Source organism: Carettochelys insculpta, chromosome 23 (assembly GCF_033958435.1).
Source record: "Carettochelys insculpta isolate YL-2023 chromosome 23, ASM3395843v1, whole genome shotgun sequence".
NCBI classification, from domain to species: Eukaryota; Metazoa; Chordata; order Testudines; family Carettochelyidae; genus Carettochelys; species Carettochelys insculpta.
The window spans coordinates 23,888,199-23,909,840 of NC_134159.1; the positions used below are offsets into that span (position 1 = coordinate 23,888,199).

Genomic DNA, 21,642 nt, shown 5'->3' on the forward strand with positions numbered 1-21,642 from the left:
CAAACAACGCTGGATACTGGCAACTGTTTGCAGGATTTAGCTATGACATTCTGAAAACTTAAGATTATATTTCTAAAGTACTTAAATCAGTCTGTACATGAGTCATCAAAACAAATGAGGGTGGTCTCTGGGTTCAGGCATTGATTGAACATCTGAAGCAGTCTGGAGTTCAGACCAGTCCTGACTGGAATATAGGCGAAGGGTGCCTTATGAGATGTTGTCCCTATTTTGGTATATTCATAGGTGACTTGTTACTTTGCAAGATTAAAGAGAGGGTGTTGAGGTTCTGGAGAAACTGGCAATCATGCAAAAGAAGCAGCCTTAGGTTACTGATGGGCAGTAGGCAGGGCTGTTGAAAGTATATCCTGGATTCAGAACCGGACCAGCCTACAAGAAATCAACCTGCAGGTAAGGACCTCTTTTGTGTTCTTTCACTATATGGGTAGCCAAAACAAGTTAGTGCTTTGGAGTGATACTATGGTGTGTCTGTCCCCCACCCCCTTCTTGGTGAGGATAAAGTTAGAATATGAGTGTTAAACTAGTGAAAAATGCCAGTATCTAAACAGCTCCCCTATAAGTGCTACAAATATGACCACCTTGTGCAGAAACCACACTGCAAAATAAACTATAGTTGCACCATGTTAGATACATGGAATAAACCCACAAAACTGAGCTAACCCTCCAGTCCTACCAGTATCTTGCCTGTACATGTTAGCACGATACTGAATGCAACACAGGACCTAAGTGTGGGAGATGATTAAATACCAAGGGCAGCTGTGCACAAACCATAGGGAGGTTTGGGGCATATGCATCCAGTAAGAAGAATATACTGTTATGATGATAGAAAAGAATGAAAGGGTTGAGACTCAAATTTATAAGAAGTTCCATTTGTGAGGCTTTAGTTTTGTCAGGTGGTTCAGATTTTCTGACAATTTTGACATATTGTCCATTTGCATCACTTTTACCATGGCATAGCTCCATTGATTGTCCTGGAGCTACAAAGGTGTCAGTATAAGAGCTGCTCCTGTTAACTTGGAACAAAGCCAGAGGAGCTTCTCCATCCAGTTCCTCAGTCACTTGTTCATAGAAATCTCATTGGCTTGTTTTATTTAGGACCTGTTCTATGACTAAAATCTAGTACTACTGCAAAAATAAAACAAGAATTTAATCTCATATTTCATATTGCAGTTGGTAGTGAGCAGGCGTGGCCGCTGACTGAGCATCTCTTGAGCCACGAGGAAGAACCCCTCCCTGAACACTGGTGGATAGAACCTAGCCCATCCAGAAGCACCAGAAGGTAGGTGGTGGGACTACATGGATAAAAGCCCTAGCCAGAAGCCCAGTTGGAGCCCAGCCAGATACTGATCCTGAGCTCCCAGGTTTGGAGGCTGATCCAGCCCTTCAGGAAGCTAAAGACTGGCTGGGACCACCAGGCCAACAGCTAGATGACATGGAGGAGGAGCTACCAGATGGGACAGAGACCCCACTCTCCTCCAGACCCAGAGGAACACAATTAACTACTGAGGCAGGTATGAACAGAGTGGAGGGATCTGAAAGTGGCTCAGGGATAGTGTGGTCAGCATGTTGCAGTGTGGATCCCCAATGATGCCAGCAGCAGACTGCTCTGCTGCTAACAGGGCCCTGAGCTGGAGCACAATGGAGTGGGTGGGCCTGCCCTCCCCACCCCCGCCACACTTAACCTGTGTGTGGCAGTCTTTCCCTCCACCCACCACTGTTCCAGGCATATGCCTGGATCATGCAGCCGTCTGCCTTGTGAGGGCCGTACACTGAACTATTGTATGTTGTACCACCCTGAACCAGGGCCAAGGCTAGTGACTTCACACTGAACTGTTTGTTTGTTTGCCCCACGGCTTGGGCCTAGAGATTCCCCACTGGACTATTGTTGGTTGCTCTGCCCTGAACCAGGGTCAGGGTCGAGCAAGTCTACAGTGAGTTATTGTTTGTTTGCCTCGGCCAGAACCAGGGCATGCACTTGGTGACCATCCCAAGCACTGTCCAGAGCCCTAGGACTAAGCCTGGTGGCTGGCAGAGATAAATAAATTGTCTTGCTAATGAGGTATTTGAGCCAGAATCATTTGTGGGCGTGAAGGTAGATGCAGACCATGTTCCATGTACTGTAAATGACCCATTTGTGGATAGTATTTGTAAAAAGCCACCTGGAGCAACAGTAGTAAGCCCACATGGGGGAAAGAAATCCAGGATTGTCTTGGAAAATAATTATCCTTTCTTATGCATTTGGAAATAACACATTCCACTGGGGGTTAGTCAAAACAGTCAAGTGCTCTTGCTTTGTTTAGTTTTTCTGTGATATGCAGGAGGTCTGGTGGACCTTTCTGGTCTTACCCTGTGTGGTGTTATTGTTTGGTAGTATGTCAAATTATTTTAGTAAAAGCTTTCATCTACAGAGGCAAAAGATAATTTCCTCCTGCCAGAGGATGTGTTGGCTGCATACTGCATGATTTTTATGCAACAATCAGAACTTTATTCAAATGCAAATATCATGTTTCACTGAGTGAAGGGCTTATGGAATCTCTCATTGTGGGAGGAGAGTCCAACGAAATAGTTGCAGGCAAACTGCTTCTGACAATAAATTTTGTGTAAAATCTCTAAGGTCTATATGAGGTTCTGATGCAGCAGTGAGGTGAATGTAATGAGGCTGAAGAAAGTTGCAGAACCAGGCTATCACTTTTTTAAAATCTTCCTTTGTAGAAAGGCATTAATATTTATAATATCTCAATCTTTTTAAAAGTCGTGTCTCATGTGACGGTGTGATATGGATTGTAAATCTGCAGTGGCAGATGCCAGTGATCACAGAGGAGCACTTTGGAGGATCTGCCTCCTTTTTAGATGCTACCTCCAGCTCTCACAGAATCATAGGGCTGGAAGGGACCTCAGGAGGTCATCTAGTCCAGCCCCCTGCTTCAAGCAGGATCAACCCCCACTAAGTCATCCCAGTGAGGACCTTGTCAAGCCGGAACTTAAAAACCTCGAGGGATGGAGAATCCACTACCTCTCTAACCAACGCATTCCAGTGCTGCTTCATCCTCCTGGTGAAGCAGGTTTTCCCAATATCTAACCTACACCTCTCCCTCTTCAACTGCAGACCATTACTCCTTGTTCTGCCATCTGACACCACTGAGAAGTGCTATTAAATCACCCCTAAGTCTTCTCTTCTGTAAATTAAACAAGCCCAAATCTCTAAGCCTCTCCTCATAGGTCTTGTGCTCCAGCCACTTAATCATTTTTGTTGCCCTCCTCTGAACCTGCTCCAGCAAGTCAACATCCTATTTATACTGGAGGAAGGCCCAAAACTGGACACAATATTCAAGATGTGGCCTCGCCAGTGCTGAATAGAGGGGAATAACTACTTATCTCAGTCTGCTTGAAATGCTCCTCCTAATGCACCCTAGTATGCCGTTAGCCTTCTTGGCTACAAGGGCACTCTGTTTACTCATAGCCAGCCTTTCATACACCATAACCCCTAGGTCCCTTTCCAGCATACTGCTGCTGAGCCAGTCGGTCCCCAGCCTGTAGCAATGCTTGGGATTCTTCTGCCTCAGGTGCAGGACACCACACTTCTCCTTGTTGAACAGCATCAGGTTTCTTTTGGTCCAGTCCTCTAATTTATCCAGGTCACTGTGGATTCTCTCTCTACCTTCCAATGTATCTACCTCTCCCCCTAGTTTTGTGTCATCCACAAACTTGCTGAGGGTGCAATCCAGTCCCTCATCCAGGTCATTAATAAAGATGTTGAATAACACTGGCTCCAGAACCGAGCCTTCCAGCACTCCGCTTGAAACTGACCGCCATCCAGATATTGAGCCATTGACCACTACCCGTTGGGCCCGACCATCAAGCCAGCTTTCTATCCTTCTTATAGTCCAAGGATCCAATCCATATTTCCTTAACTTATGGACAAGAATGTTGTTGGAGACCATATCAAAAGTTTTGCTGAAGTCAAGGTGTATCGCATCCACTGACGTTCCCGCGTCCACAGAGCTTGTTACCTTGTCATAAAAGCTAAGTCTCATGAGACTGAAAACATCAGCTCTTTTAGGCAGCAGAATTTTTTTAGTGTATCTCTGATACTCTTTCCCTCTGTTTTCACTGCATGTTGGCAGCAAATGTTTCAAGGTGTCTTTCTTTGCAAACATACATATGTGCCATTTCTGGTTTGGTTTTGTTTGTTTGTTTTGTTGTGATTTTTATTTTGAAGACAGTAAGCAATTTCCTAGCAAGCTGTTTGACTTCCTGGTCCTAAGAGCAGATATTTCATGCTGAGTGAGTTCCATTTATACGGTGGTTGACTCAGTACAAAATACTGGTACAGTAAACCATCGAGTTACGTGGGGATTGCATTTCTGCAATCCGTAACTTGAATTTTTGCACAAGTTGAGGGGAGCTGGGAACCAGACTGCCGCCTGGTTCCCAGCTCTCCTGGGATTGCAGGAGCCAGGAAACTGACCAGCTCATTAGGGCTGGTCAGTTTGCTGGCTCCCAGAGTGGTGGGGAGCTGGGAACCGAGGGGTAATCTGGTTCCAGTCTCCCTGCTGCTGGTAGGACCCAGGAAACTGACCGGCTGAGAGCAGGTCAATTTCCCAGTCCTGCCAGTGCGGGGGAGTTGGGAACCAAACTGCAGCCTGGTTCCCAGCTGCCCGCCACTTGCAGGAACTGGGAAGCTGACCAGCTCAGACAGCCCCATGGCTGGGGGAAGGCTCCTAGCTGTGGGCTGTGGGTCTCCCCTGCCCCCCAGCCAGGGATGCCATGGCTGTCTCTGCCAGCCAGCTTCCCTGCCTCCCCATCCCCCAATACTTCCCTCCCCACCCCTCTCACGTAAACACAAGATACACACGTTGAATGCACGTATCTTGAGGGATTATTGTAGTTTAACTTCCAGCTACACATCCAAAGACACCCGATTCATTTAGTGGTCACTTTGAAAGATACCCAGTGGATCAGAGCTTGATTATTCTCTAATAAAGCAAACCAATCAGTGACTCTGCATCCCAGTTACATTACGGGGTACTCTAATGTTGCGTTTGCTACCGTAGTAACAGAGAGGTAGCCATGTTAGTCTGTATTCAGTCAAAATAAAACAGCGGAAATATAGCACTTTAATAAAATGATTTATTTGGTGATGAGCTTTCATGGGACAGACCCACTTCATCAGATCAGTCGCATTACCAGTACAGAGTGACATCCCAAAAAAATTTGCCGTGAAAACTGACAACGTACATAGTACTGAAGGGGTGGGGGGAGGGGGAGGGGACATTAAGTGTCTTGCCTGAGAGAATTTTGAGCATCAAAGGAAGGGAAGCAGTCCTGATGATGCGTGAGGTAATTGTTGTCTTTGTTCATACCACGTGTTAATGTGTTAAATTTGAATATGAACTCCAGTTCACAGCTTTCTGTATGTAATCTAAAAAGACTTTAAAAGCAGATTACATAGAGAGAGCTGTAAATTGGAGTTCTTATTCAAATTTGAAACATTAACACTTGGTATGAATGGAGACAACAATTACCTCACTCATTACAAGGATTCAGGGGTTTGCTGAGCTAGTCTGTATCTTCAACAATAACCATAACAAGAAGTCCTGTGGCACCTTATAGACTAACAGATATTTTGGAGCGTAAGCTTTTGTGGGCAAAGACCCACTTCGTCAGATGCATGAGTGGGGCATTCCAGAGGGGCATTTAAATATATGGCTTATGAAAAGGTATGAGTCCCAGTCAAGAGGAGGGCCAGAGTTGACAAGGTCAGTTCAGTCACAGAGGATGTGGCCCATTATCAGCAGTTAATGTGGTGTCGTGAACATCAAGAGAGGAGAAACCAGGTCAGTTCAGCCAGGGAGGATGTGGCTCATTATCAGTAGCTAATATGGAGGTGTGAACATCAATGGAGGAGAAACTGCTTTTGTAATTGGCCAGCCACCCACAGTCTCTGTTCAATCCTTGCCTGATGGTGTCAAATTTGCAAATGAATTGCACCTCTGCAGTTTCTCTTTGGAGTCTGTTTTTGAAGTTCTTTTCTTGCAGGGTGGCTACTTTTAAATCTGTTACTGAGTGTCCAGGGATAGCGCAGTGTTCTCCTACAGGTTTTTGTGTTACCATTCCTGATGGCTGATTTTGTGTCCATTTATTCTTTTACATAGAGATGGTCCAGTTTAGCCAATGTATATTGCAGTGGGGTACTGCTAGCACATGATGGCATATTAGTAGATATGCAGATGAAAGAGCCCCTGATGGTGTAGTTGATGTGGTGATATTGCTGGTGTACACTGGCTCAGCAGCAGTATGATGGAAAGGGACCTAGGGGTTATGGCGGATGACAGGTTGGATATGAGTAAACAGTGTGCCCTTGTAGCCAAGAAGGCTAGTGCATATTAGGGTGCATTAGGAGGAGCATTTTGAGCTGATCTAGAGAAGTAGTTATTCCTCTTTATTCGGCATTGGTGAGGCCACATCTGGAACATTGTGTCCAGTTTTCAGCCCCCCAGTATAAAAAGGATGTGGATTTGCTGGAGCGGGTTCAGAGGAGGGCAACAAAAATGATTAAGGGGCTGGAGCACAAGACCTATGAGGACAGGTTGAGGGATTTGGGCTTGTTTAGTTTACAGAAGAAAAGGGTTAGAGGTGATTTAATAGCAGCCTTCAACTTCTTGAAGGGGAGCTCTAAAAAGGAGGGTGAGAAACTGTTCTCAGTGGTGTCAGATGGCAAAACAAGGAGTAATGGTCTGAAGTTGAAGAGGGAGAGGTGTAGGTTAGATATTAGGAAAAACTACTTCACCAGACGGGTGGTAAAGCATTGGAATGCATTGCCTAGAGAGGTGGTGGATTCTCCATCCCTTGAGGTTTTTAAGTCCTGGCTTGACAAGGTCCTGGCTGGGATGACTTAGTGGGGTTTGATCCTGCTTGAAGTAGGAGGCTGGACTAGATGACCTCCTGAGGTCCCTTCCAGCCCTGTGATTCTGTGAGCAGAGTTGGCAGCGAGGTTTGTTGCAGGGATTGGTTCCAGGTTTGGAGTTACTGTGGTGTGGTCTATGGTTGCTGTTGAGAATTTATTTAAGGATGGCATGCTGTCTGTATGCAAGGACTGGCCTGCCTCCCAAGGTCTGTGAGAGTGAAGGGTCATTCTCCAGGGTGGGCTGTAGATCACTGATGATGTGCTGGAGAGGTTTTAGCTGGGGGCTGTATGTGATGATGCCATTCCAAGGAGTCAAAAGTAATGACTGAGAATCTCTCTTGTCACAGAAATACTTGCATTCCCTTTTTCATTACAAATATTCCTTTACAACTTTTTAGTCTAAAATATCAGTTTAAATCATGGTGTGATGATGATGTTTTTGTTTGTTTTATGTTCACCTCTTCCTCAATGGGCAGACAACTATCTTAGATTTTATTTTTCTCTTAAAGTAGACAAGTGACTTCAGCCCAACCTCAGTAACCAGTTCTCTCAAATAGCCGTCCCTATTAATGAGGCTCTTGAGGATCTTGCACAAGCCATGTGGCAGACCCCAGTATCAATGGCACCTACTTTAAAGGGGACACTTTTTATTTTTAAATCTGTCTCAGCTAGAAAGACGTAAGTCCTCTTCTCCCACCCACTCCATCATTGAGGGCTCTAAATTCTTGGGGCTATCAACACCTTATGATAGGTATTGGACCTGTTTGGTAGGAAAGATTATTTCTTGCCTGTGCCGTAGCTATAGTTTCAAATTGTTAATTATTATATCTTATGTCAGGGCTCCTTCCTCACTCTGGCACTCTAAGTGCAGGAAGTGGGGTCCCACAGAATCTTTTAATTTTGCCTATACACAGGCTTTATTTTAAAACTTCACAGGGATAGACCCTGGAAAGTAGCTGCCATCACCCAAGTGGGAAAGCATCCTCCCCCTGCAGAAGACCCACTTGGGATGTCTTCCTGTGGGGTAGCCCAAGCTCTTAACCCTCACTCAGGAGAGAGCATAGACACAAGAGCTGCAATTTAGCAGCTGACCTTCCAGTCTAAGACATGCATGTACACAGACCTTTCTCGTGACACAGGATCAGATCAATTGCTTAAAATAGTGATTTAGTCACAAAACAAGAGAAAAATAAATCATGGTTTGCAGGCAGAGAAAAATATTTCCCTGGGATTCAGCTTAAAAGTTACAAGAGGAAAAAAAAATCTGAAGTCAAAGAACACCACAAAAGAGAAAAACAGAGCAGCCAGTCCAACCAGATTCCAAATAAACATAATCTGATTGCATTTAACTATACATTTCCCTTTTACTTACAACTCGATGGTTGATTTTGCAACCGTCAGGATATTTCTGATTTGTCTCCCAAGCAATTGAAATGAGATTCTCCCTCGAACTTTTTCTCTTCTGTTCTGCTGACAAAAGCCCACAAAAGCTGCAATTGTTCTCAATTTAAACAGTTACTTCATTCCCATTGGTTCACCTGTACTCAAGTTACATAAGGAGTGGTTAACCCCTTTCCTGCACTCATTCATGACACCTTTACTTTTAAATTTGTCACCTACTCAGAACTTAGCAACTTTTTTGCTCAGCTCCCCAACTCACAGTGCAGCCAGTTCAAAGCTGTCATCCAGGCGGGACAAATATTAGCTAAGACAGAGCCACAATCTCCTCTTGCTATAATCAATACAGTAGCCTGGTCTATCTCCACAGCAGTGGTTATTCAGTGTGCATTATAGTTACATGTTTTGGGGTTCCCTAAAGATTTGCCACTGATTGTTGAACACCTTCCCTTTAAAGGCACCATGTTCTTTTCATCAAAGACTGATGCCTCTCTTCATATCCTAAAAGACTCTAGGCCTGCTCTCCACTTGTTGGGGATCTGCACCAAAAATTTAGTCTGCAGTCCCAATACAAACCACACACCTTACACCCAACTCAGCACTGTTACAAACCTTAGAGGAAGAAATCTAAATTTCCTAAAGTCATAAGCCATCTGGCCCACCTCCAAGCACCAATTCTGAGATGTTCGTCAAATTACCAATAGACCACTCTTTCCAACCACTACACATGACTACTACTTCCTATATGATTGGCTCCCACCTTGCTGCATTCCACAAAATCTGGGAAAGCATAACATTGGAGTGGTGCATCCTGGAAATCATTCATAATGGGTATTCCATCCATTTCGCCTCTGTACCCTCTCTATTAGTGATACTGTTTGGGAGTCGCCAACAGTGGTGCACCCATGAGGACACTCTTTGAAGAAGCTGTAGTAGTGCAGTAACAATGGTTCCTTGAGATGTTTCTCCCATGAGTATTCTAACCTCCTCTGCTCTACTTTGGCATTCTAGTCAATAACTCTGCAGTTCAGAAGGAATGGAATGGGATTAACCCATATACTCTGGCTGGCCTTGTGGCAGGGCAGGGAAGCAACAGTGCATATATGAGCCTAACAGACAGTACTACCAAATTCTCAGATCACAGAGATTCAAGCACACCTGAAGTGGAACATCCATCCATAGGGGGACACGCATCAAAGAACCATTGTTACTGGTGAGTTATTTTTTCTCACGTTGGGACTTGAACACTACTTTTCTCTGTAACTGCTCATGAAGGTGATAAGCACTGTAAGAGGACAAACCCATGGAACAATTCTCTAGAAGATCCTTCGTTACTAGACTTCCCTGCTTTGATAGATTGAGAGCCACCCATGTAATTAAGTGAACCCTGCCACCCACAAGACTGACTGTGTCTGCAGACACAGCCTTTCCAGCCCTTTTGTAGCCTGCAGCATAGTGCCTTTTATGTGTGCCAGACGTGACTAGAATGTACCTGTGCAACTGTTAACTCCTCACAGAGAGGGGAAAGGAGGTGTGGGGGGTTCATATATGTCTCAGCTATTGCGTTATACAAAATCCATCAGAGCCAGGACTGAAATGAAGTTGCATAAATGTCAGGCACAATGCTAATACTTGTGTCCAGTGAGTGTGGGCAGGAGTTGGTGGGTGAGTGAAAGCAGAGAGGCCTGGAAAGCAAAGCAATTGCATACTGGAAAGAATTCCTCTGCTTTCAAATATGAAACAGGTGAACCTCCCATATCCCCCACCTTTTTATCAGTTCTCCCCCAACTTTCTCTCATCCTCACTGCGTCTGGAAGTCCACCTCCTTCAGATGATTCCTCTTGGGTGGTTAGCCACATAATTAATATCCCCCTTTGTTCTTTTTGATCTTTTACTGTATTAACATATTTGGAGATAAAATATGTATGAAAGACTAGGCAAAGTAGTGTAGAATAGTGCTGTTGGTTCATCTGTCCTTCTGCACAGAGATACAACCCTGTAGAATTCAGAATTCCCCAGGCTGGTTCCTTTCCATGTGTCTGTTTTCTGTTTCTTGCCCCATCACCTTATACTCACCAATGATGGAATCTCTGAAGGAAAATAACTCACTTCACACAGGATATTTGTAAAACATAAAGGGTTTATTAATCTCCAAATAGTTGGAATGTAGAGTGATGAGTCAGCTTCATATTGTTTATTCTCCTCATGTTAAAGCAAGAAAATCTATGCACGTTTCCAGGAGAGTTATTGACATCTTTATAAATTAAGCAGCCAGGATCAGGAAGGAGTTCCCTCTCCCAGGTTACACACAATATTTCCAGAAGCACTCAGAGAGGTTCCCACGTTTCTTACTCTGTTGCCTGTCCTTGGCCAGCAGGCGACTAATGAGAGCAATTGGAGGGTGACTTCCATAGAAAGCCTAAAATCAAGCAACATCATGCAGGTTAGTGAGTGGGAATGGGATTTAATCCTTTGTAAAATGCTTCCAACAAGATGCAGTCTTTCTGCCATCCTTGATCATGCCCCATGTTCTGACTACCCCCAAGAGGCAGCCAACCTAATATGCATCTGTGAATCAAAATGCTAATCAACCTCCTTGCCTTAATCTTTAAAGGATCAATACATGGCAAATAGTAATGATAGTATATGTCAGTTAGTCCATTCTCATTGTGCTAAATGTTGCACACATTGCAAGGGGGAAAGTGCCGTACTGAATCACATTATGTCCGTGCACTCTTTAGCTAGACGCAGGGCCTTTTATTTAGATGAGAAGGCAGTTTTTCCAGGGAGGGCTGCAATTTTAAAATAAGCTGACATGCTCTCAGTTTCTCCTAAATCTGTGTCAGTAGTCTTGAAAATATTTTAAAATTATGCAAATTAACAGTATTCTGCCATAGAATACTAGAACTGGAAGGGACCTCAAGAGGTCATCAAGTCCAGTTCCCTGCCCTCTTGACAGGACCAAACACCATATAGACCATCCCCGATAGGTGTCTGTCTAACCCGCTCGTAAATATCTCCAGCAGTAGAGATTCCACAACTTCCCTAGGTAACTTATTCCAGTGTTTATCCACTCTGACAGTTAGGAAATTTTCCTCATGTCTAATCTAAACCTCCCTTTCTGAAGTGGAAGCCCACTGCTCCTTGTCCTATCCTCATAGACCACGGAGAACAATTTTTCTCCCTCCTCCTTGTAACCCTCTTTGAGGTACTTGAAAATCACTACCATGTCCCCTCTAAGTCTTCTCTTTTCTAAACTAAACAAGCCCGGTTCTTTCAGTCTTCCTTCATAGCTCATGTTCTCTAGACCTTTAATCATTCTTGTTGTTCTTCTGTGGACCTTCTCCAATTTCTCCACATCTCCCATTGAAAGTGGTGCCAAGAACTAGACACAATACTCGAATTGAGGCGTACTGAACTCTGAGTAGAGTGGAAGAATGACTTTTCGTGTCTTGCTCTCAACACTCCTGTTAATGCATCCCAGAATCATGTTTGCTCTTTTTTGCAGCAGCATCACACTGTTGACTCATATTTAGCTTGTGGTCCACTATGACCCGTAAATCCCTTTCCGCAGTACTCCTTCCTAGACAGTTGCTTCCCATTCTATATGTGTGAAGCTGATTGTTTCTTCCTAAGTGGAGTATTTTGCATTTGTCCTTATTAAACTTCCTCCTCAGACCATTTCTCCAGCTTGTCCAGATAAGTTTGAATGATGAGCCTGTTCTTCAGAGCAGTTGCAGCCCTTGCCAGCTTGGTATTTTTGCAAACTTAATAAGCATACTCTCTATGCCAAAATCTAAACCCAAAACAGATCCCTGCAGAACCCCATCTGTTATGCCCTTCCAGCATGCCTGGAAACATTAATAACCACTCTGCAAATGGTTATCCAGCCAGTTATGCACCCACCTTATAGTGGCCCCATCTAAATTGTATTTGCTTAGCTTATTGACAAGAAGATCATGCGAGACTGTGTCAAATGCCTTACTAAAGTCTAAGTATACCACATCCACTGCCTCTCCCTTATCCACAAGACTTGCTATCCTGTCAAAAAAGGCTATCGGGTTGGTCTGGTATGATTTCTTCTTTACAAATCCATGCTGGCTGTTACCTATCACCTTATTTTTTTCCAGATGTTTGCGGATGAATTCCTTATTTGTTTGCTCTGTTATCTTTCCTTGCACAGAAGTTAAACTGTCATTGTCATCCAACATCTCTTTCTGCTCCAGAAATGTGGGCCAAACTTTGATCTGAATTATTTTTGAGGTAAATGGATTTTCATGGGTGACTTATTATCCACTTCTTAATCGAAAATGTGGTTCTCATTTTTACAGCAGCTGGTCATTCACTTACCTCTTTCACATTTTCCCTTGGATTGTAGCTGCTGGGGCTGAGACCTAGAATAACAAATATAACATGCTTAATTTACAAATGGAGAGACTGCTCAAGTCACTTCTGATTTCCATCAGAGAGGTAAAACAAGAGAAGTTCAGAATATCAAATCTGTTGATGTAGGCCAGTGCTTGTCATACCACATTATGGCTGCATCTACAGTAGCAAATAAAGTCGTATTTATTAAAGTCGACTTTATACCACTATCAGAGGGGTAGCCATGTTAGTCTGTATCTGTAAAAACATGGAATAGTCCTGTGGCACCTTATAGACTAAAGTGGTTCCCAACCTTTTGCACAGGGGGACCCACTGGACAATTCAGGAAGGGGAGATATATGAATAAAATAATAATGCTACATTTACTATAATCAATCAGAGTTGTGGTGGTGGAAAGACACTCATCCCCAAACTGCTCCCCCTGGTTTAAACCCCACAATCAGGGGCTAGGGCAGTCATACTCAGGAGCTAGAGGAGGCTAGGGGAGTCACATTGAAGGGCTAGGAGTCACTCCGGGTCTGGATGGGGGCCTGGAGAGTCCCACTCTGGGTCTGGAGGGGGCTAGAGGGGGCTAGGGGAGTCACATTCAGGGACTGGGAGGGGCGAGGAGGGGTCACACTCAGGGGCTAGGAGTCACTCAGGGGCTGGAGGGGGCTAGGGGAGGCACAGGGACCCCGATCCCCGTGGCAGGAAGCTGGCTAGGGTGTGGAGCCCTGGCCAGCAGCGGCAGCCACAGGAACCTTGGCTAGGTGCGGAGGGATCCCCGACCCCCACAGCTGGAAGCTGGCTTGTGCATGGAGTGGTGGGCCATCAGCGCCAGTCGCAGGAACCCCGGCCAGGGATTTGGGGGACCCTGGACCCTCATGGCTGTAAGCCAGCTGGGACGTGGAGCAAACCCCAGCCGGGTGCCAGGGGGGAACCCTGACCCCCCCCCCATGGCTGGAAGCCAGCTGGGGTGCAGAGCTCTGAGCCAGCAGTGACCCCTGGCTGGAAGCCAATGGGAGCGCAGACCCCTCACTAGCTTTCAACCCCTATTCCCAGGCTTAAGCCTGCCAACCCTGCCTACTTCACCTGAGCTGGGCATTGCTCCATTGGCTCCCTGGACTAACAGATTTTTTGGAGCATATGTTTTTGTGGGCAAAGACCCGCTTCATCAGATGCATGTCCCACAAAAGCTTATGCTCCAAAAAATCTGTTAACCTATAAAGGTGCTACAGGACTTCTCATTGTTTATACCATTAGATTTTATAAATTTAGTGGTGAGTGTCCACACATGTTTAGAAAGTTGACGTAATGCATCTCCATTACCTTTGCAAAGTTCAACTGTGTCAGCAGTGCATTGTGGGTAGCTATCCCACAGTTCCTGCACCCCCATTGCATTCTGGATTTCTGTGCCAGTATGTTATGGGAGAAGAACGTGCCGCGTGTGGGTGTCTGATGTCATCATCCCAGAGTGCATTGCCTTCACTCCCCACTCTAATTGAAAACAAACTACCCAATGCATTTTCACACCACTTTTCACAGCCTGCCCCGGGACACACTCTTACTGGGCTAGTGGGCCAGTCCTGAGAAATGTAAAATGCAGAAATAAAAATCTGAAAAGTTTCAGTTTGGTGCTATTGAAAAGTTGTTTTATGGTAGTTATTTTGATACATTTCATTTTGATCTAGTAGCCGCATGCTGGTGGTGAGACAGCCAGGCAGCTGCAATGTGGGGGAGGCAAGTGAAGAGCCTGGTCTGGTTACTGTTTCCTACTTCCTGCTCACCTGGAGAGCAGTGGAGGTGAAAGTGACTGGTGAGAAAGGACGAACACATTGGAGGCATTGTGGAATACTTCTGGAGGCCAATAAATCGAATTACATAACGCTGTGTCTACACTAGCATTAAGCTGACCTTGTAAATTCAAATTTGGCATTACTCCTCATGAAATAGCAGGAGTAAAAAAGTTGACCTTAGGACCCCTTAAAATTGACCTAGTTGTAGTTATAGTGAAAACAGGTACATTATAAAATCAACCTAAGTCCCTGAAAATTGACTTTGTGCTCAAGTATAGGCATAAGCTATATCTACACTGCCAGATAAATTTGAATTTAAGCCAGTTAGCTCAATTGTATCAAGTGACTGTCTGCACTGTAAATACCATTAGCTCTATTTAAGGAGCACTAATATCAAAATCATAACGTTGTTGAAACTGGCTGGATGTAGCATCAAGTTCGAATTTAAAAGTTCAAATGAAGGCTGGCGTGGAAGCCCTATGTCTTTGAATTGAATTCATTAGCCTCCAGAGGCTGAGTGGTACTGCTGCACCTGGCTCCTGGCTCCCCGCCACTTGCTGGAGCTGGAAGATTGACCAGTGCCACTGTGAGTGGTAGGGAGCCAGAAACCTGACGGGCATTGCTGCAGCTGTCTCCCAGCTCTTGCCACTCACAGGATCCAGGAAACTGGCTGTCTGTGCTGCACCTGGATCTCTGCTATACCTGGCTTCCACGAGCCAGGCGCAGCAGTGCTGGTCGGTTTCCTGGCTCTCCCAAGCTGCAGGGACCTGGGAACCAGGCAGCAGGGTGAGTGGTGCTGGCAACGGGGGTGCAGCAGGGCCCAGAGGGAGAGTGCAGAAGGCAGGGCTAAGGGAACTGTGGGATAGGCTCTCACAATGCATTGCTGCAACAGTCAATGTTTGACCATTCAGTGTGGCAGCATTAACTTGACCTTTTGTGGATATTTTGGGGAAGTGAGGATACTCAAAACCAAATTTATAAAACCCAGTGTTATAAATTCAATTTTTTTCTAGTAGTGTAGATGTAGCCTGTCTGTGATAGTGGGACTGCAACATTTACTTCCACTTACCTCTCTCCTGCAAGAGTCATTGTATCATGACGTTTATGGCTGCAGAGTCTGCATTTCTGAAAATGCTAATGCATTTCAACTGATTGTGACATTTGCAAGCCCAGTTAACTACTCCCAGACCTAACAGGAGCTCCTTGCCTCGTAGTTGTCAGCTGCCACTCAATAACAGTAAAAATTTCAACAGACTTTCTCAGACTCCGAATGACTTAGAGGGCTGCAATTTTTTTTAACTGTTAATAAGTGCTTAATGGAATTGTTCATGATGGTTCTTTGATTCTGCTCCCTGCCTTAAGATGTTTCTACTGGTGAGGTTTGGGTTCTCTGCAGATTGTGAACTTTGACTACTCCCATAATGTGCATTCTCCAGAAGATTCATATTGCAAGATGTTTCTAATTTCTTGCTACTCAAAGAAGCTGAATTTTCAAAAGATACCCTTGGCATTTTGTCCCTTGGGACACCTGTGTGTATAAACTGGGTGGAACAGCTTTACCTGCTTTGCTGGAACTGTGCTCAGTTTGTGCCCCCAGGAGCCTTGGCAGAGTCTGAAACAGAGAAGCTCTCCCCATGCTGTCCAGTTGTTCCACATTTAGTTTTGCATTTTCATCAGCTACTGGCAGAAGACATTTAAAAAAGACATCAGAGTCTGTACGAGATGACACCTTCTTCAGTATTCTGTTTTCTTTTGGGTAACATCCATTCAGTCAGATGACTCTAAAATGGACCCATGGGTCCCACATTCTGAAGATATCAAAAGGCCCTGCCAACTAATCACTGACCTATATTTAGTGAATGTGAAAGAAGTGGTGTTTGCCTGTCTGGGCACTTGAGTCATGCTGCTGATATTACATCTATGCACTTTCTCTGTTCTTGCTGCTCTGAAAGAGCCACCCAGTTAGGCACAGAAAGCCACCAAGTGGTTTGAGGCACAGGGCACCTCCAGCCCCAAGTAAAAAAGCTACTGCCATTCAGCAATGCTAAAAGAAACACAGTGGGAAAGTGACAGTCTTCCAGATGATTACAGGGAGCAGCATGTGGCTCACTGCTCAGATGAACAGTCCAGGCTACCAAAACAAGATCAGACTCAAAGTAAAGAAAGGCAGGAATTAACAAGATGATAATCTCTAGAACTTTGTGATACTGTGTCAGGAGAACCTACAAGTAAGCAAGCTGGGGTACTTAAACACTGAAGTAGCTGGTTGATTCAGAGATGAGATCATGGTTCATAGGTATTGCTTATCTGCTTTTGCTTTCCCTGCAAGCACCTTCTTTATTTAAATGAAATCTGTCTACTGATATATTTTAGCACCTGTCTGTCAGTTCTATGTTTGTTCAAGAATTCCTGTTGAACCTTAAGAGCTACGACCACAATTTGGTATGCAGCTTCCTTTAATACAAAGTTAAACCAAGTAATGGTTCAGTTGTGCCTGCAAAGTGGGAAATGCCTGAAATCCCAGCATTTCCCAGAACATGTCAGGAGGGGGGGCAGGATGCGGTACGAAGTGAAAGGGAGGGGCACAGACGAGGGATGTGACACTGAGAGTGGCCACTGCAGCACCAAGAGAGGCCAGCAGGGCTGAGGCTCCATCATCTTGCCTACTATGAAGACTAGGTAAGTAGCTCCCCCTGCCCAAATCCAAAACTTGCCTCTCCCCTCACATGGTGGAGAGCCTGTAGGTCGCGGAAGGGATTTCTGGAGGAGAGGAAGCCCCCAGCCATCCTACAGGCCATGGGAGGGGATGCTGGGGGCAGTTCCCAGAACCTTACCCCACCCGGACAGGCTGGGGGAGGGGAGGCTGCTGGAGGGAGAGAGCTGGAGAGGGGACAGACCCTGGAGACTTCCCCCAAATGGCCGGCAGACCACAGGAGGGAGGCAGCTGTAGAAAGAGTAGCCACCTGCAGTCTTGCCCTGAATGCAAGGGGGCAGCTGGGGGGTGGTACCTCCACAGAGGCGGCTCACTCTACCCCCAGTAGCCTGCAGGCCACAGTGGGAGGAGCTCAGGGCAGCCCCCAGAACTTGTCCATGCCTGGGCAACCTGCTGGCCACAGGAGCACAGCTGGAGGTGGGGACAGTTGGAGAGGGGCAGCACAGCAGCCCAATCATCACAGCTCTAGTGAGTGGGAGTTACAATGATTCAGCTGGGGGACATGGCAGCACACACAGTCCCCTCCCACACCCTTCCCCACCACAAGAGGTGCCACATGGAGAGGCATGTGGAGGGAACCTCCAGGGTTTTGAGCACTCTGAGGCTGCATCAGGCAGGGAGGGAGCCTGCCTCCAGGTCCCATTGGGCTGCGTCCAAGGAACAACCTAGGTAAGCGCCACCCAGGCAGAGCCTGACTCTGGCACCTCACCCTCTCCTGCCCCCAACTTGCTGCTCCAGGTAATCACCCCAAACACTCTGCACTCCATGCCCCTCCCCTGCACAATGTCAAAACTTTCACACAGACCCTCCCACAGGTCAGAATCGTTTCCTGTACCTATACTTCCTCCCAGGCCCTGCCCCACAATCCCCTGCTCCAGGTCACCAACCAAACCATCTGTGCCCCGCCCCCCCCGTCACCCACCCAGGTCCCCAGTTCCCTTCTTCACACTAATTTCCTCTCAGGCCCCACTCCCTCTCCTGCACCCCTAGTCCCTTTGCACTGGGATTCCTTCTCCATTCAATCTCTGCTCCAGAAGCTGCACCCTCTCCATAAAAATTGAATAGGTTGACAAGCTTTGAGCTTGAATTCTATCTTTATCCACAGATAGAACCCTGTTCCTACCCATGCTGGCACATACAATAAGGATGATGGAACCTGATCGGTAGATTGAGAAAAATGTCCAAAAAAACCCCAGTTCTGGTGGGACCTCGGGATTATCCTCTTTTAGAAAGGATAAGAGGGCATAGGGTGAGCCATCATGGAGCATTCAGTTCTTGGCCATTCTGAAGAAACTGCCACCTTGTTTTTGTCATACACTTGTCTGTTCAGAATGAGGTCAATTCACTTCACATAGGCCACCACACACCTATCTATGTGAAGTGAATTGACCTCATTCTGAACAGACAAGTGTATGACAAAAACAAGGTGGCAGTTTCTTCAGAATGGCCAAGAACTGAATGCTCCATGATGGCTCACCCTATGCCCTCTTATCCTTTCTAAAAGAGGATAATCCCAAGGTCCCACCAGAACTGAGGTTTTTTTGGACATTTTTCTCAATCTACCGATCGGGTTCCATCATCCTTATTGTATGTGCCAGCATGGGTAGGAACAGGGTTCTATCTGTGGATAAAGATAGAATTCAAGCTCAAAGCTTGTCAACCTATTCAATTTTACGAGCATCAAATGCGATTAAAAAATCTTTTATGGAGTCTGTTCTGGTATGGCTATGGTCTGAAGAAGCGGGTCTGTCCCATGAAAGCTCACCACCTAATAAATTATTTTGTTAGTCTTTAAAGTGCTACTTTTTTCTTTTATAGGAAATTTTGCTACACATTGTCATAGCTTTACTTCCCAATGTATTTGTCACCTCTGCCATTCACTGCAAGTCAGACATGCACAGTTACGTACGTCATATTTTTCTGATCTAAAATGTCTTTGTATTTGCAAAGAGAATTATATAAATTGTTCTTACAGTCTGCTGGCCCAAGGCAGTTTGCCACCAGAGCCCTAACTGCAAGTGGAATGCTATATTTATATGCCTTTATAAAAGGGGTGGCAGAGTACATCTTGGCTAGCAATAGCAGACACAAAACAGCATTAGTTGGATGTAGAGAGAGAGAGAGAAAATCTGAGTGGACTGAGGAAAATCTTGCAGCCACATCTCTGGATATGCGTTCAGAGTTCCAGTTGCTCAGGAAGTTGGGAACAAATTGCATAGTTTTTGAATATGGAGAATGTTCTAAAAATCTGCAGAAAGCTAAAAATGTCTCTTCTATTTGAAAAATTAGTTATGAAGATTTAAAAAAAAAATTCTTGGCCATAAGTGATTACTCAAGTTCACCTTGTAAATCTGGAGAAGGACACCGAAAAGTTTCAGAAATGAATCTTTTGCATAAGACAAGCTGCCACCTCCATGTGTAACATTCTGAGCCATTTCACACAATTATTCTAATGTGCTTTGCCTCTGTCTAGTATTGCTGACATACACCTTTTGGTTTGAGATGAAAATATATACCCAAATATAGACTTTTGATTTTGTATTTTGTTCTCTAGAGGTCGCTCTTTTATTAGTGGTGATGTTATGAGCTTATTGCATGACTGCAAACAAATGCAGTTGATATGAATGGTTACCGCCAACTCATTCACCATATGATGGGTAATGTCTGTCCTGAATGACCATTGGCTGTAAGCTGTCTGCAAGTTACACAGTAAAATGTCTGGTTGGAAAGCTTGTTTAAATTTTGGACTTACTGGTATCTGGAAAAACACAACTGTCTGTCAGTCTTTGCAAATATAGCAGCAGTGCCTCCAATGAAAGAATATAAAATTTCTTAGGTAGAGGGCTGGTGGACACAGTCCTGTCCTCATGCACAGCTTTCTGACCTGCAGCACTCCCTGATCTTCTAGTCCTGAGCCCTGGTTCAGTGTTCTGCTCATACATTTCAATCTGACTATGTGGTATGTTCTCTATTCCACTTTTGGATCCCTATCCTGTTATATTTATGCCCCTTGGCTCTGATCTACTGTACCTCTACTTCTCTAAACCTTGGCTTTCCCAAACAGAAACATCATTTCTGTCGAAACTGAAAGAAGTACCTTTAATGTGAGCAAATACTTACTATGATAGTAAAAGTGACACTATTAAACACATTGTAACTGTTGACTTAAGCCAAAATTGGTGTGTCCTCAACACGAAAATGGGCCTGGTTACTGCATTAATTTCTGTAGTACTTCTCCCACTCTTTCGAGGTATCTCTTTAATTTTAAAAAAAATGAATAACAAGTCTTAAAAGTAGTCACAGGAACTGTCCATGCAGCTAGACCATGCTAAAAAGTGGGGCAATGTCAGCTAGCTCGTGTCTCACATTGTAGGGCACTTCATTAGGGATCCAAAGGTAATAGCAAGGGATATTTAGCCTCTCCATTTTATGAGGATACACACAACAGCTGATTCCAGCCATACCTCTAGCATTATGAGGAAACATCTGCTTTTTGCTACAGATGGGCCCAGTGTCCTTCTAAACTCCTGACTGCTAAAAGCAAAAAAGTCTTACCTGAGAGCTGATAGGTCACCTCATTGGAGTCGATAAACGGGCGAGACAAGACAGGACATGAGAGGCTGATGGTAATGAGACAGCAGAATGCCAGCCTGTGCATTGTTGCTGCGTGAATATATTTCGTCTTTGTTGACCCCGTTGTGCAAACTGCTATCTGACTGGTGCTTTGCCTCCCAGTTCCACACATTATATAGCCACTCATGATCTCATAAATATCATCATCCAAAAAAAAATTGAATGGATTTATTGGCCATTGATTCTAAATGGAAACCACTTTGCATTGATGTAATTTTTCAAGGTAACAGTTCATAGACAATAAATTTACTGCCTCATTGCATGGGGTGTAGAGTGGATATTATATCAAACTGAGCACAGTAAAGTTTATAATTCTGGCATAAAAATAACTTCCAGCTATAAATCATGAGCTAACGAAAGGGTCAGATATTGGTTGAAATGACCAGGGCAGAGAGAGTGCTGATTTATGAGCCTTAGCAGGCTTGACTCAGAGCATCTGATATGAAATATGGTGCTTTTTTTTTTTCCCCCCCCCTTTTGCAAGTTGTATGGATGAGTTGTCATGTTGTGTTCCAGGTTCTCATGCCAGGAGTGTGAGAATAGCGGAGACTAAAACTTCCATCCAGGTGTTTAATTTGCAAAGAAAAGCTGATCTTAATTAAGATTATGGTGTTTTCCCTATAGCATTTAGTATCTGTTTGTTTGTTTTTTCTCCATTTGCAAAGGCCTTTTCCAGTACTGCCCTTGAGAATTGCCTTGGCAGCAGGAGGAAGACTTTGATCTTTCTTACGGTTAGGTGAAGACTCATTCGATACATATAAACTAGATTGAGAACAGTTACGTGTAGCTCTCTTACTCATGTCTGAGCAACA

The 21,642-nt window shown here is 44.8% G+C and overlaps 1 protein-coding gene across 1 annotated transcript; it reads right to left on the minus strand.

Annotated features, from left to right (window-relative positions):
* Positions 1 to 10,625: 10,625 nt before the first annotated feature.
* UTS2 (urotensin 2) lies at positions 10,626 to 20,957 on the minus strand. Its single transcript, XM_074975974.1, has 4 exons — positions 20,753 to 20,957; positions 16,045 to 16,161; positions 12,674 to 12,717; positions 10,626 to 10,742 (listed from the first exon to the last, which is right to left on the minus strand). The coding sequence occupies exons 1-4, from the start codon at positions 20,955 to 20,957 to the stop codon at positions 10,626 to 10,628; spliced, it is 483 nt and encodes a 160-aa protein (XP_074832075.1).
* Between the last annotated feature and the right edge of the window lie 685 nt (positions 20,958 to 21,642).

Excerpts from the sequence above, each read along its gene's own strand:
- UTS2 (XM_074975974.1), bottom strand. The coding sequence starts at position 20,957 with ATGAGTGGCTATATAATGTGTGGAACTGGGAGGCAAAGCACCAGTCAG. Across the intron at positions 16,162-20,752 it reads GGTGACCTATCAGCTCTCAG|CTGATGAAAATGCAAAACTA; the intron begins GTAAGACTTTTT and ends TTCTGCCAGTAG. Across the intron at positions 12,718-16,044 it reads GCACAGTTCCAGCAAAGCAG|GTCTCAGCCCCAGCAGCTAC; the intron begins GTAAAGCTGTTC and ends TTGTTATTCTAG.